We start from the raw sequence: 17407 nt of genomic DNA on the forward strand, positions 1-17407 counted from the left end.
CATTAATTTACAGTAACATGGCTGGAAGCAACGATGAAATTTGAATAACTGAATTGAATAACCAAGAAGTGGCTGGTTTTACTTAGGCCAGTGCGCGAGTTTTAAAATTTTGGAAATCATTCGATTTATAGGTTGGAGTCATGGTTCTTGACATCCCAATTATGCACCAAGGTTTGATGATTTTCCAATTATTTTGTGACAACCTAATATAAGCAGCATTGAAACAAGCTTATTGCAACATTACATGAATTATTATTTGATTTTTTACTTCTGTTTGTATTGAACTTTTGATGTTCTGTTATTATGATGTAATTTTTTTTATTATAAGAACAAACATTTGGCATTTAAGAATTAACAATTCAATATTTTTAATAAATACATAATAATAAAAAATCTATTCACCCTATCGAAAACAGAAGCACTGACGTTGTTGTGGAACGTTGGTGGAAATTTTCGTTCGGTGTGTTTACGCATTATGAGTTTTCATTAACGAATTGCTTCACAGACACAGGGTAAGCAGCAGTTGTGTGTTCCTTTGTGACTCGCTAAGGTTCAAATCAGCACGTTAAGCTTACCAGCTGGTTGGTGCAATTTTTTGAGAGTGCGAAGGCCACACATTGAGCTTAGTAAAACTTGTGACTATGCAACATAGCCATATCGACGATATATCGTTGTGATGGTGCTTTCTTGTTGCATATCAATTTTAGGCCAAATTGAGTCAAGAACGCCATTTTTTAGCAGTTAAAAAAACACGTACTATGTTGTCACACTAAGTAGTCCGATCCGATTATGCTTTTTCTGTCACACCCTGCAAGTGCAACAACTGGCGAAAGGGAATTTAGCCAGAGGACTTTACAATTTATACTTATATTCGAGTTTAGTTTTTTTTTTTCATTTTAGGTTCAAATTTGAAATACATAACAAAGTTGACAAAAGTATGCTACAGCTACAGCTACACTTTGATGACTCAGTCAAAGAAGGTGTTCCACGTGGCTGCTGCCAAGGCCAGGCCACTTTACCTTCAACGATATGATCTTGGCCACCGTGATGAACCTACTTGCCTGCTTGCCTCTGTTTGGCAAAATAAAAACTTAATTCCCCAGCTAATTTTCGTCGGCTCGGTTTTTCATCTCTACTTTTTTTTTTCCTTCCATCGACTCATTCAACCTGCGTCAAGCTCTCGTAACCGCAAATCGTTGCCGAATTTCTCTAATTTTCCATTTTATGGATGGAACCCCCATCTCCCCCTCTTCCACCCACCTCGAAACATACGTCTTTATCGAAGATTCTCCAATCAAAAGCTGGGGTTGAGAGTTGCAAACAGGTGGCGTGATTCGGCAGGTGCATTCATCTCGGGCTCTCTTTCCGGCGGGGGCTTTTCGAGGTTTTCATTCATGTGGACGTTGACTTTGCCGAAATGCACCCACGAGCACGTGCGCAAGCCATGACCGATATTGTTGCACCTTCCGAGCACAAGTTTAAGTGCGAAAATATTAAGTGTGCGGTGAAAACAACTGCAACTACGCGTCATAAAATTAATTCAGTGCTGGAAACTTTTGAGGGAGCAAGGGGTTTCTGGATTCACTGGTTTTGTTGAGGCATGAACTTTGAAGATGTGGTTCTCTAAATTTAGTCAAAAGGACTTTTCAAACCAAGTTTTAGTTTCTAGATAAACAATACTTTGGAGATTCAACCTTTCTTCCCTGCACATCGTCAACTTAGCAGATTTGTTTTATTTCAAGAAGAACATTTCAAATAAAGGTAAGGGAAAAAAGCTAACATTTTGAAATTAATTTCAAAATTTTTTAATATCATTTTATAATCAGGTCGATTTATCAGTTTTTTTTTAGAAAATTTTCAGTATTTTTTTATTTGTAAACACTTGAACCCTCGTTTCCCCTATTACAACGAGCTTCTTGAAAACTGCAAGTATAGGTAGGTACAATTACGTTACGTTCGCTGATGGCGCCACAGAGCCACAGGCTTTCTTCTTTGCGTGCAATTTCCGATTCACAATTTTATTGGCTCGTCCTTCACGCTTCGAAAAACACCAAGTTTTATCAGTTTTGGAGAGCTGCCGCTGCCTGGTTCAATTCGAATTGTAGATATGTCTTAATTGGAGGAATTAAAATAGGGCTCCTGCAAAATGCATTTTCGTGCGAAGTGCAAACTTGTGATAAATGTTAGTCGTAAGAGCCTTTAAATGATTCATTTTTTTTAAAAGATGTGATACTTTAACAACAAAAAAAAAACACGTTTTATGAACCACTTTAAGAACATTGTATTGCCAGTTTTGACTAAATTTGATCTATGTAAACGTTTGAAAAAATATTCAACAACATCTATATTGCTCCAAACTAACATCACTACAGCCTACTCTAACTTACGGATGATTCCTTTTGTTTTAAAATCTACAGTAAATTGTCATGTATTGCCGTTTCAGTTGATATGTATCAAAGTTAGTAAACAAGTACAAAATATCTCGCAAATCTGCTTCAGCGCTCTACTTCAGCTGCACCAACACCATGAAGTAGGTCACGACTGCTCCCAGGACCTGTAGAAAAAATAACAGGAATATTAGCAAGAATCCGAACATCAAATTTGCAAACGTCCGCTCCAACTTACCGATGCGAACAAATCCAGCGAGACGGTGAAAAATTTGGCCCCCGAAATGGTCATCGCCTTCTGGCACTGCTGGCACACGATCTGGACGAAGGTTTTGGCCTCCTCGGAACCGTCGTACCAGTGGCACGAGTAGGCCGCCTCCATCACCGAGGAGCTCTGGAAGTTGGGAAAAAGAGTGTTGAATTATTTAAATTTTTGGTAAATTATAATTGTGATCGAACCCATATCCAAACATTAAAAATAATATTTTAAAGCTGAAAACTTTTCGAGTGAATTTTTTCACTTTTTCCAATTTTATTATTTTGATGAGGGTAATTCTCCGCCAACTCACACAGCAGTTGCCCCGACCCCTCTTCGATTTGCGTGAAACTTTGTCCCAAGAGGTAACTTTTGTCCCTGATCACGAATCCGAGGTCCGTTTTTTGATATCTCGTGACGGAGGGGCGGTACGACCCCTTCAATTTTTGAACATGCAAAAAAAGAGGTACTTTTCAATAATGTGCAGCCTGAAACGGTGATGAGATATAAATTTGGTGTCAAAGGGAATTTTATGTAAAAATAGACGCCCAATTTGATGGCGTACTCAGAATTCCGAAAAAAAACGTATTTTTCATCGAAAAAACACTAAAAACGTTTTAAAAATTCTCCCATTTTCCGTTACTCGACTGTGAAAAATTTGGAACATGTCATTTTATGGGAAATATAATGTACTTTTCGAATCTACATTGACCCAGAAAGGTCATTTTTTCATTTAGAACAAAATTTTCCATTTTGAAATTTCGTGTTTTTTCTAACTTTGCAGGATTTTTTTTAGAGTGTAACAATGTTCTACAAAGTTGTAGAGCAGACAATTAAAAAAATTTTGATATGTAGACATAAGGGGTTTGCTTATAAACATCACGAGTTATCGCGATTTTACGAAAAAAAGTTTTGAAAAAGTTACTTTTTGCGTTTCTCTTTGTTTCGTCGTCCGTGTCTGTCGCGGGTGACCATGAATGGCCATGATCGATGACGACCAACTTTTTCAAAACTTTTTTTCGTAAAATCGCGATAACTCGTGATGTTTATAAGCAAACCCCTTATGTCTGTATATCAAAATTTTTGTAATTGTCTGCTCTACAACTTTGTAGAACATTGTTACACTCTAAAAAATAACCCTGCAAAGTTAGAAAAAACACGAAATTTTAAAATGAAAAATTTTGTTCTAAATGAAAAAACTAACTTAATCCACCTATGTGGTTGGAGCCTTCCTCACAACAATGGCTGTACACAAGTTTCATCTATTTTTTAGATCCGGCTTCAAAAAAGTACATCGATATCACTTAAGTGGCCATATCTCGAGACAGGGTTGCCAGATCTTCAATGTTTTGGACTCATTGGAAAGGTTTTTTGATAACCTAACCAACAATGGGTCGGATAGTGGATCCGGACATAGTTTACATACATTTAAGTGAGATCCGGCTTCAATAAAGTACATCAATATCACTTAAGTGGCCATATCTCGAGACAGGGTTGCCAGATCTTCAATGTTTTAGACTTGTTGGAAAGGTATTTTGATAATTTAATCAACGATGGGTCGGATAGTGGAGCCGGACATAGTTTACATACATTTAAGTGAGATCCGGCTTCAAAAAAGTATATCAATATCACTTAAGAGGCCATATCTCGAGACAGGGTTGCCAGATCTTCAATGTTTTGGGCTCGTTGGAAAGGTCTTTTGATAACCTAACCAACGATGGGTTGGATGATGGATCTGGACTAAGTTTACATACATTTAAGTGAGATCCGGCTTCAGAAAAGTACATAAATGTCACTTAAGTGGCCATATCTCGAGACAGGGTTGACAGATCTTCAATGTTTTGGACTCATTGGAAAGGTCTTTTGATAACCTAACCAACGTAGGGTCGGATAGTGGAGCCGGACATAGTTTACATACATTTAAATGAGATCCGGCTTCAAAAAAGAACACCAATATCACTTAAGGAGCCATATCTCGAGACAGGGTTGCCAGATCTTCAATGTTTTAGACTCGTTGGAAAGGTCTTTTGATAACCTAACCAACGATGGGTCGGATGATGGATCCGGACTTAGTTTACATACATTTAAGTGAGATCCGGCTTAAAAAAAGTACATCAATATCACTTAAGGGGCCATATCTCGAGACAGGGTTGCCAGATCTTCAATGTTTTAGACTCGTTGGAAAGGTCTTTTGATAACCTAACCAACGTAGGGTCGGATAGTGGAGCCGGACATAGTTTACATACATTTAAATGAGATCCGGCTTCAAAAAAGAACACCAATATCACTTAAGGAGCCATATCTCGAGACAGGGTTGCCAGATCTTCAATGTTTTAGACTCGTTGGAAAGGTCTTTTGATAACCTAACCAACGATGGGTCGGATGATGGATCCGGACTTAGTTTACATACATTTAAGTGAGATCCGGCTTAAAAAAAGTACATCAATATCACTTAAGGGGCCATATCTCCAGACAGGGTTGCCAGATCTTCAATGTTTTGGACTCGTTGGAAAGATCTTTTGATAACCTAACCAACGATGGGTCGGATGATGGACCCGGACATAGTTTACATACATTTAAGTGAGATCCAAATATATGTGAAAACACATTTTTATACATAACTTTTGAACTACTTATCGAAACTTCAATCTGTATAAAACTCGATCTAAACCAAGTCGAATGCATCAAGTTCGGGTCAAATCGGTTCAGCCAGTGCCGAGAAACATGAGCTAGTTTGTTGGTCACATACATACATACACACACACATACACACACACATACACACACACATACACACAGACATTTGTTCAGTTTTCGATTCTGAGTCGATATGTATACATGAAGGTGGGTCTACGACGTTTTTATACGAAGTTCATTTTTAGAGCAGGATTATAGCCTTACCTCAGTGAGGAAGGCAAAATGACCCTTTTGGGACAATGTAGATTCGAAAAGTACATTAAATTTCCCATAAAATGACATGTTCCAAAATTTTTTACAGTCGAGTAACGGAAAGTGGGAGAATTTTTTAAAAAAATTTAAGTGTTTTTTTCGATGAAAAATACGTTTATTCGGAATTCTGAGTACGCCATCAAATCGGGCGTCTAATTTTACACAAAAGTCCCTTTGACACCAAATTTCTATCTCATCACCGTTTCAGGCTGCAAATTATTGAAAAACACCTCTTTTTTCACATGTTCAAAAATGGAAGGGGTCGTACCGCCCCTCCGTCACGAGATATCAAAAAACGGACCTCAGATTCGTGATCAGGAACAAAAGTTACCCCTTAGGACAAAGTTTCACGCAAATCGAAGAGGGGTCGGGGCAACTGCTGTGTGAGTTGACGGAGAATTACCCAAATATAGTCTTTGAGACAAGTTTAACCGCTTGCATAATATTAAAAAAATGAAATCTTAACGATGTCTCCCGGGTTTCTGTAACAAATTTTGCACCATTGGGAGATTATGCTCAAACGCAAAAGATGCCCTAAAATATATTAAAAATAAAAAAATCCAAATTTTTGACGAAGACACCAAATCAATAAAAAAAATCCTTGATAAGATGCAGATTTTTGAACTTTCATTTATCATTTTCGTATGGACAGCTGCCAAATTTGTGTGAAAAATTATATGGACAAACTAATGACACAGAATGGCTTCTTTGGGCAAACCGAAGGCACCAAAAAAGTTTCAGCCGGATTAAAAACACAAAAAATAAAATTAAAAAAAAAACGGTTTCGTAGAGAATTGCTATTCGGAGCATGGGTAAATAACAAGGGAAATGCGTAATAATATCTATCTCTGGTATCAATACCAAATTTTGGTATTCCTGCACCCTTTAAAATTTGTCTTAAGGATTATGCAAGAGTACAATGTGCTATCATACCAATATAAGGTATTGTTTTGATATTGCAAAATTGCAGAATTTGTCAATGGTCGAACACCACATTTTGGTATTCTTTTGGTATTACAGTGTTTTATCAAATTCCTCTGAAACTATGAGAAAATTTTGACGAATTTTGACAAAATAAATAATTTTGCGCTAAAATGATGTCTCAAAGCGAGTGCTTTCATTGAAAATCAGAAATTTCAAACTTGATTTTAAACATTTTTGATATACCTCCTAAAGAAATGACTTGAAATTGTGGAAAATTTTCTAAGTTAGAATGGCACATTTTGGTATTATTTTGGTATTATAGTGTATTATCAAATTCCTCTGAACTATAGGAAAATTTCGACCAATTTTGACAAAATAATTAATTTTGCGCTAAAACAATGTCTCAAAGCGAATGCTTTCAATGAAAACCACAAATTTTAAACTTGATTTTAAACATTTTTGATATACCTCCTAAAGAAATGACTTAAAATTGTGGAAAATTTTCTAAATCAGGATGGCACATTTTGGTATTATTTTGGTATTTAAGTGTTTTATCAAATTCCTCTGAAACTATGAGAAAGTTTTGACCAATTTTGACAAAATAATTAATTTTGCGCTAAAATGATGTCTCAAAGCGAATGCTTTCATTGAAAACCGGAAATTTCAAACTTGATTTTAAACATTTTTGATATACCCCCTAAAGAAATGACTTGAAATTGTGGAAAATTTTCTAAGTTAAAATGACACATTTTGGTATTATTATGGTATTATAGTGTTTTATCAAATTCTTCTGAAACTATGGGAATTTTTTTTTATAAATTTTGATGAGATAATTAATTTTGCGCTAGAATAACTTGAAACCCAATTATGTTAAAGCTAGTTTTCAATTTTTTTATATACTCACTAAGATTATTTAAAAAAAAAAGTTAGAATTTCTCTTAGTTGGGATATCTAAATACTTTGAAAAACGAATTAATCGACAGATTATTGAATTTTGGTGAATTTCAATCCAGTTTCATTTAAATAACACTTATTTTTCAATCTTGTTATTTTTTAGAATCTTCAAGAACTTCAAGCACAGGCTGTTCATCAATGACAAATGCATTCGATGTGGTGAAGAATATCACTTAGAACAAAATGGAATCATCAGGTGAGTAGATTTGGCTGTTGCATATGGATCATTTCCGTTTTTTCACTAACTGCAGCTGTTGCACTAAAAATGGTATAAAAATACCAAATTTTGGTATTTCTTGTGCAAATACCAGCGACCAAAATGTGCTCTTGGTTGCCCAGTAATACATGGTAAAATACCATGAAATCATACCAAAATCATGTATGTAAATCTGATTTTCCAAGGGCGCGGGAATACCTAAAAAACAAAACCATCGCAATACCAAGTTTTGGTATTCAAGAAATGTTTAAAAATCCAGAAGACCTCAACTTGGTATTGAAATGGTTTTATTATGAGGTATTATTTTACCCTTGAAATAACGTGGTTTGGTATTGTTGTGCCCTTCCACATACAAGACTTTGGTATGATTTCATGGTATTTTACCATCTATTACTGGGCAACCAAGGGCACATTTTGGTCCCTGTTATTTGCCCAAGTAATACTAAAATTTGGTATTCCTGTGTTATTTACCCCTGCTCGGGTAAGGTAAGATGTGCTGAAATAAAATTTTGAAATAATTTTTAACGTTTTCTATAGCAACATTTAAAAATTCCAGTTTTGTTTTTGAATTTTAAAAAATGATTTTTTAAAACTTGTATGGTGATTTTCCAAAATTGTGGTGGTTCAGACTTTAATTAATTCAATGCAAGTTTTAATTTTAGAGTCCAAAATCATCATCAGTAATCATGAGTACAGATAGTAATAAAAAAAATAAATATTTAAATCATAAAGCCAGAGTTACTAGCTTTCAATCGTAATGGGACATAAACCTTTAAATATCGATAATAGTAGTTTATTCAACAAGTTGCAAAAAGAGGATTTTTTCAGCACGAGTCGTACATTTATCCAACGAGGTTCACCGAGTTGTATAAATACGAAGAAAGCTGAAAAAATCAAGTTTTGCAACGAGTTCCATACAACATTTTTTGCAATTCCAAAAAACACGCACTGAGTGAAATTTCATGTCAAATTTTCATGTATTTAGTCAATAAATCGTTTAAATCAAAAAAATGTTGAAAAGTGTTACTTTTCGAAACAAGTGCTGAAAAGTTCAACTTTTCAGCACCCATTTGAGTGCTGAAAAGTAGAACTTTTCAGCATTTATTTTGAAAAGTAATGCTTTTCGATTCTGTTATTTTTGGTACAAAAAAGTAGGCTATTTCGTCGTTCAAGAATGACAGGAAAAGTAAGTAGTTTTACGACGAAATTGCAAAAAATATAATTTTGTCATGTATTTTTGGAAACTGTTCCAATCGATCCATACAAATAAAATGTCTTAATCAAGCAATGCATAGAATTGCCTAAAACCTACCTCCTCAATCAGCCGGTTGCCGAAGATGCAGAACAGAAAGATCTGGGCCAGGGCATAGACCAGATACCCGATGACGGTCAGCCCGTACACGTTGAGTCCGTCGATCTTGGTCGCCTGGTAGGCCAGCAGCGTCAGCTTGATGGTCGAGGTCAGCATGTGCAGCAGCAGGGCCGCACCGTACGTGTCGCCGATGGCCGAGACCAGCCTGGAGGTGGGGTGGAAAAATCGAACAAAAAAAAAACGGTTATTGAAACGAAAACTGCTTTGAAGCTGGCAAGCTGGGAGGATCCATACCGTAGCATACAATTTGAATTACTAATGGCCGAGAACACGACGTAGATTGAAATGGGAACATGAATAAATAATGGACTTTCGATATCGATTTGGATGTTTTTTTTCTGCTTTCTATTCTCTATGCGGAGAGAATGCTAACAGATGTTCTGAACGGTCGTCCCGGACAGTTTTCCACAGACGTCGTTGAAAACTCAATTATGGTGATGAGAAGTTTCGATTGGTTAGGAGTTTGGGTATAGGGAAAGTTAGATTGTTTTATTCCACTTTGTGGACATTGAACTTCATTTGTGTCTAACATTTGATTTTGCTTTGTTTTGAATTCTGGTTATTCAATTAGTGTTACAGTTTTAGGTTCTTTATTTCTTGTTTGCAATAATATATTATTATTTAAAATATTAATCAGGTTGGAAACAATCAAGAACTCAAGAAAAGCACATCCTTATGAATGTGGTGCCACACCAGCTATTCAACGCTGAATGAAAAGAATACCCCAAAGAAAAAAAAATCCAAAAAGGTAAAACTTATTAAAGACAATAACGAGCAGATCTCTCCGTGAAATGGAGGCATAATTCAAGAACCTGGTTTTCTTCGCCCCACAAAGGACTCAGGACACACAAAGTACGGTGAAAATGAAAATGCCAAACACACTGGTGGCTGTGAAACAACAAGCAACAATAGCCCACACACAAAGATAGGACTGAGATTAGTAAACCAAGGACACGTAGTCAAGGACATCTCATCCTTCCCCGCTCTGCTGGCTCTTGATTCCTGTCGTCCTGAAAATCGTCCTCTTTAGGTCCTTTCGTGACGATGCTTTCAGGTCACAGACATTCAAGTACGTAGTTGCAATCCCCTTCCTCCTCCCCCTCCGCCCACCAGTATCAAGCATCATCACGATATACGATGACAGTTTTATGTGGAAAATCCGAGCAGGAACAGAAATAGACTGGGACTCGTTTTCAACTGTGATCCGGAAAAAGGAACGATGTCGTGGAAAAATTGCACAGAGCTAGCTTTGAAAAAAAAAAAAACCATCTAAGGGGACGAGAATTTCCAGCAGAACTTTTGAAGCTTTGCCTTAATCCCCCTCGCTTTCTGGTTCACTGCTCGCTGAATAACGGGAAAAAAAGGTAGCCAAACGATTGCATCATCGGTTCACACCTCTAGCCATCTCGATAAGCCGAACGATCAGTGTCATAAATCCACGTGATTCAATAAGTTGGAATCGAGCACACCTTTTTTTCTCAGTGTCAATTTCCCACCCACCTTGCAGGGACGCACAATGGCCGAAGTGTTGCGAAAAAGAAATATTTTCAACTCCCACCCAGCACCGTTCTCACAAGGCGGAAAATTGAATACTTGTGCCATAAATTACGACTTGCGTTGGCTTTGCGGAAGCTTCCTGAAGGATTTGTCGAGGGTTGATCTTTTTCCTGTTTTTTTCTCGTTTTCTTTGTGTGGTATTTTCTCCTATTGTTTGAACCACTTTATTTCGTTCGATGAATGATGAATTGAATTGAAAAGTTTTTCTTTATTTTTGTTTGTTTTTAATTTTGCTAGCCTCCATGTTGCTCAATGTTGTTTCTTTTCTTTTAATCTTCATGTGCTTTTATTTTAATATAGATTCAAAGGTAAACAGACAAAGCATTCAAAAATTATAACGTGTTCCAAAAACTAAAACGGCCAATTTGCAATCATAAAAATCATTTACAAGAGTTAACAGTAATAACACTCTTTCAATCTTGGGACTCTGTCTCAGCCAGCAAAAATCGAGTTTTAAACGTCATTTTCTCGGTGGTCGGTCTTTTAAGGGGTAAATCCGCAAAAAAGTCATAGGTCGGTATGAGCACACTCTTAATTTTTTTTTAATCTGTTCTGAAGACATTAAAATATTCATTTTCAACTATCAACAATACAAATTTGAAGACATTTTTATGTATAATTGCCGAGATCTAGCTATTTGAATTCAGCAGTTTGAAAAAAAAAACGGGTGCCACGATATCTCAGCACTGCCTTGACCAAATTGGCTCAAAATGTTGGTGAAGACTCGCAAACTAGTTCCGTGTGCATGACGAAGGCCGATTTTCAAAATGTTAATTAAAAAACGATTAAAAATATTTTTGTGTTTTTCATTTTTAAAACATTCAGTTTTTAATTTCTGTATTTTTTATAAAACCAACATTTTGAAATCGAACTTCGTCATGTACACTGAATATGTCTTGAGAGGCTTCACACCAAATTTCAGCCAATTTGGTCCATCCCATATCGAGATATCGTGGCAATCGTAAATCATGTGTTCAGAGAAAAACGAACAGAAATTTTGACAGCTCGCTTTGCGCACGGCAAAATTTTGAGCTTAATTCGCTTCTTACACAGTTTAATCATGGAATATCTTCATGAAACTTTCAGGAGCGATCAAAAATCACATTTTCAGTGGATTTAATAAATTTTCTGTTAAATAGCAATTCCAGCTCAAATCAGGAATTTTTCTGGTACTTCTGTACCCGACCCTCTCCGATTTCAATGAAACTTTGTAGACATGTTATCCTAGGCCTAAATAAGCAATTTTCGTGTATATGGAGCCAATAGTACTCGAAAATAACATTTGAAAAGGGCGTAAGGTATTTACATATTTTTGTATTTTGCAATTTGAAAATTACTTTACATCGTATCTAAAAGTAGTCAAAGACAAACTTAAAGGTAATTGGACGGGCTTTCTGAAAAAAATACACTGAAACAAAAATACACGCCACATCTATGAGATTTTTTGATTTTCAAGTCAAAACATAAATTTAAAGGTGATGTCACGATTTTTTTTCGTTCAAAATTTTTGAGGAAATAGCCTAAAATGTTACCAAAAGACTGATGAAAAATGCAGGATGGTATGTCTCTCCTAAAAAAAAAAAAAACAAAAATCATTTACTAAAACTGTTTTTTTGAAAAGTGGTCTAAACGTCAAAATTTTTGAAAACCGGTAGTAGGAATCGATTTCCCAGACAATTTTACATAAAAATCTCCATATTGATCATTGTCCTATGTCCAATCCTTGGGAAGATACAGCGGTTTTAAAAATGAAAATGTTGAAATAATAGGTTTTTGGTGGTTTTTGGCAATTTCTATATGACAGACTTGGTTTTCCTGTCTCGTAAATATTTTTACCGGAAAGCTCGTCCAATTTCCCATAAGTTTGCCTTTGACAGCTTTTTGATTAATATCGTTTTTATATTTACGTAATCAAATTTACTATCCTGGTTTCTAACACACTGAAAAAAATATTCTATTTTCAGTTATAAGCAATGTAATTAAGCTTATATCTGTAAGCCCTTACATCCAATTGAAATGCTGTCAAAGGCAAACTTATGGGAAATTGGACGAGCTTTCCGTTAAAAATATTTACGAGACAGAAAAACCAAGTCTGTCATAGAGAAATTGCCAAAAACCTATTTTTTCAACATTTTTATTTTTAAAACCGCTGTATCCTCCCAAGGATTGGACTTAGGGCAATGGTCAATATCGAGACTTTTATGTAAAATTGTCTGGGAAATCGATTCCCACTATCGATTTTGAAAAATTTTGTCGTGTAGACCACTTTTCAAAAAAACAGTTTAAGTAAATGATTTTTGTATTTTTTAGGAGGGACATACCATCCTGCATTTTTCGTGAGTCTTTTTGTAACATTGTAGGCTATTTACTCAAAAATTTTGAACGAAAAAAAATCGTGACATCACCATCAAATTTAACTTACAAACTTAAAAATCAAAAAATCTCATAGGAGTGGGTGTATTTTTATTTCAGTGTTTTTTTTAGAAAGCCCGTCCAATTTTCTACAAGTTTGTCTCTGACTACTTTTTGATATAATGGCTTCGAGGTACAGTATTTTTTAAATTGCAAAATATAAAATATTTAAATAACTTACGCCCTTCTCAAATGTTATTTTCGAGTACAATTGGCTCCATTTACACAAAAATGGCTTATATAGGCCTAGCACGGTGCTCAAAATACCGTTATTATGAAAAAAAATATGCACTCCGAGATTTTGGGGTCTATCGATTCCTTACACCATAGCGCATCTCTGTGCAAAAAATAAAAACATTCGCTGATGTAGTTTTCGAGATACAGCCATTTTAAGATGTTACATCCGATTTTTAATAAGAAAACCAAAACAATCAATACAATTTCAGCACTTTAAAGAATATGCATTTCGAGATAATGATGTTTTTTGCTTCATATGACTGTCAAGTATCTCTGGGCCAAGTTTCAGAAGGTTTGCTGATGTAGTTCTCGAGATACAGCCATTTGAAAATGTTATTTCCGATTTTTTAAAGAAAATCCATAAAATCAATACAATTTCAGCACTTTAAAGAATATGCATTTCGAGATAATGATGTTTTTTGCTTCATTTGACTGTCAAGTATCTCTGGGCCAAGTTCCAGAAGGTTTGCTGATGTAGTTCTCGAGATACAGCCATTTTATAATGTTATTTCCGATTTTTTCAAAGAAAATCCAAAAAATCAATACAATTTCAGCACTTTAAAGAATATGCATTTCGAGATAAAGGTGTTTTTTGCTTCATATGACTGTCAAGTATCTCTGGGCCAAGTTTCAGAAGGTTTGCTGATGTAGTTCTCGAGATACAGCCATTTTAAAATGTTATTTCCGATTTTTTCAAAGAAAAACCATGAAATCAATTAATGATAATGATGTTTTTTGCTTCATATGACTGTAAAGTAACTCTAAAAGTCATAAAAAGCAAAAAACACCTTTTTCTTGAAATGCATATTCTTTAAAGTGCTGAAATTGTATTGATTTTATGGATTTTCTTTGAAAAAGTCGGAAATAACATTTTAAAATGGCTGTATCTTGAGAACTACATCAGCAAACCTTCTGGAACTTGGCCCAGAGATACTTGACAGTCAAATGAAGCAAAAACATCATTATCTCCAAATGCATATTCTTTAAAATGCTGAAATTAAATTGATTTCATGGATTTTCTTTCAAAAATCGGAAATAACATTTTAAAATGGCTGTATCTTGAGAACTACATCAGCAAACCTTCTGAAACTTGGCCCAGAGATACTTGACAGTCAAATGAAGCAAAAAACATCATTATCTCGAAATGCATATTCTTTAAAGTGCTGAAATTGTATTGATTTTTGGATTTTCTTTGAAAAAGTCGGAAATAACATTTTAAAATGGCTATATCTTGAGAACTACATCAGCAAACCTTCTGAAACTTGGCCCAGAGATACTTGACAGTCAAATGAAGCAAAAAACATCATTATCTCGAAATGCATATTCTTTAAAATGCTGAAATTAAATTGATTTCATGGATTTTCTTTGAAAAAATCGGAAATAACATTTTAAAATGGCTGTATCTCGAGAACTACATCAGCAAACCTTCTGAAACTTGGCCCAGAGATACTTGACAGTCATATGAAGCAAAAACATTATTATCTCGAAATGCATATTCTTTAAAGTGCTGAAATTGTATTGATTTCATGGATTTTCTTTGAAAAAGTCGGAAATAACATTTTAAAATGGCTGTATCTTGAGAACTACATCAGCAAACCTTCTGGAACTTGGCCCAGAGATACTTGACAGTCAAATGAAGCAAAAAACATCATTATCTCCAAATGCATATTCTTTAAAATGCTGAAATTAAATTGATTTCATGGATTTTCTTTCAAAAAATCGGAAATAACATTTTAAAATGGCTGTATCTTGAGAACTACATCAGCAAACCTTCTGAAACTTGGCCCAGAGATACTTGACAGTCAAATGAAGCAAAAAACATCATTATCTCGAAATGCATATTCTTTAAAGTGCTGAAATTGTATTGATTTTATGGATTTTCTTTGAAAAAGTCGGAAATAACATTTTAAAATGGCTATATCTTGAGAACTACATCAGCAAACCTTCTGAAACTTGGCCCAGAGATACTTGACAGTCAAATGAAGCAAAAAACATCATTATCTCGAAATGCATATTCTTTAAAGTGCTGAAATTGTATTGACTTTATGGATTTTCTTTAAAAAATCGGAAATAACATTTTAAAATGGCTGTATCTCGAGAACTACATCAGCAAACCTTCTGAAACTTGGCCCAGAGATACTTGACAGTCATATGAAGCAAAAAACATCATTATCTCGAAATGCATATTCTTTAAAGTGCTGAAATTGTATTGATTGTTTTGGTTTTCTTATTAAAAATCGGATGTAACATCTTTAAATGGCTGTATCTCGAAAACTACATCAGCGAATGTTTTTATTTTTTGCACAGAGATGCGCTATGGTGTAAGGAATCGATAGACCCCAAAATCTCGGAGTGCATATTTTTTTTCATAATAACGGTATTTTGAGCACCGTGCCTAGGATAACATGTCTACAAAGTTTATTCAAAAAATCCTGATTTGAGATGGAATTGCTTTTTAAATACTTTTTAGTATAATCTTAGTTGATTGAAGTTTCAAATTAACAAAACTGGAGTTTTTTTTAAAAGGTCCAATAAACCAATATTTCAGTTTTTGCTTTTTGGGTGTTTTTTAATACCCCTGACTCAAGGCGGTTTCCAAGACACCCAAAAAAGTAAAAACTGGAAATTTGGTTTATTCGACCTTTTCAAAAAAAACTCCAGAAAATTGCTTTAAATGTTCATGAAAAAGTCACGTTCAATGGAACGATTACAAAAATATGATGTTTTACTAAAAAATATTGATGCTCGTAGAGTGTGTTATTTTTCCCCACCTGTTTCATTGTTCCTGTCAAGTGCGTCTTCAATGAGACAGTTGAATAAGTCTGGCTGTAGCATTCAGATTGATTTCATATTTTGGTCAATTTAAGAACACTTAATCAAAAAGAAAATGCAACTTTAAGTTCATAGAAAAATGCTGATTAAAAAACACCAAAACCAAAAGTGTCTCATTGGTTACAATCCTACAAAAGCGGATAACGTCATGATTCGAAATCCGGACACTTAGTAGCATATCATTTTTGTTAAAGCTGGCAAAAAATAATGTAATAAGATGGAAATGTAGAAATATCATAAGGATGTAGTATAAACAGTCAGTTTCAAGAAAATGCATGCAAAACATGTCTTTTTTAACAATTTTTCATCAGAATTTTTAAATTAAAATGACTTGTTGTGCTTCGAATTCCGGACACTGATAAAAAATGATTCGAAATCCGGACACTTTTGCTTCGAATTCGAATTCGGACACTCGATATTGCTTATGAATCGCACAAATTTGGACTGAAATGTTAGTGAATGGCATTCTTTAGGTCTCAAATAAGCTGTTTACATCAAAACAATCGATGGTTTATATGAAAATTAGCTAGAATTTATGGAAATCGAAACCATAAATTTCTGCTTTGCCTTCCCGGTGCTTCGTACGCCTATGAAATATTTCAAGTGAAATGTTTCGCATTTTTGGTAAACTTATAATTTTATTGTATTTAATTGTTTTGGCATTAACTACAGCGTTCAAACAAACTTTAAATGAAAGTTGATGTTGGAACTCATCAAAAAACACAGTTTTGACATTCATAATGCGAACTTATATCCAAATAATTGATAAAACAAGATGAAGTGTCCGGGTTTCGAAGCGTCCGGGAATTCGAATCATGACGTTATTTGATTTTTTTCTTAAGAACAAATGATTTTAAGCCAACCTGCATCATTTACTCAAAAGTGATGAAAATGCATTTGGGACATTTATGATATTACCAAAGTCACTTACTAAACCAGCCATCAACAGAAAAAATACGATAAAAGCTCTCTCCAATTCAAAGAAACTCGCAGACCTGCATGAGGCAATTTGGTAGCACAGAAAAGCTTTCCTCAAATACACACACACATTTCCGCACTGTTGCATACACTTTGTGCGCAACGAAAGAATGTGCGATATAACTCTGTGTGAAGTAGCTTCTGGTAGCAGCAGCAGCGGCAGCAGAGCCAGAAGAGCCATAATGTTTATTTTTTACGAATGCACACAACATGACACACTGTTTGCATAACGACCAGGCGCAAGCACTTGGAAGAATGCATAAAAGCTCCCTCAAGTTGCTCCATTCCTGATGCGTGTAGATGATGAGTGGTATTGGAGTGGTGCTTTGGGT

At 35.0% G+C, this 17407-nt stretch overlaps 1 protein-coding gene across 1 annotated transcript in view; it reads right to left on the reverse strand.

Moving 5' to 3' along the window:
- Positions 1-2256: 2256 nt before the first annotated feature.
- Positions 2257-17407, reverse strand: part of LOC6042040 (odorant receptor coreceptor) — a 34230-nt gene continuing 19079 nt past the window's right edge. Inside the window, exons 7-9 of the mRNA XM_038262672.1 lie at positions 9000-9204; positions 2626-2781; positions 2257-2554 (exon numbers count right to left, since the gene is read on the reverse strand). Coding sequence (XP_038118600.1) covers positions 2504-2554; positions 2626-2781; positions 9000-9204 — 412 coding nt within the window. The 3' untranslated portion in view covers positions 2257-2503. The remainder of the gene's footprint in view (positions 2555-2625; positions 2782-8999; positions 9205-17407) is intronic.

The sequence above is a fragment of the Culex quinquefasciatus genome, chromosome 3 (assembly GCF_015732765.1).
Source record: "Culex quinquefasciatus strain JHB chromosome 3, VPISU_Cqui_1.0_pri_paternal, whole genome shotgun sequence".
NCBI lineage: Eukaryota > Metazoa > Arthropoda > Insecta > Diptera > Culicidae > Culex > Culex quinquefasciatus.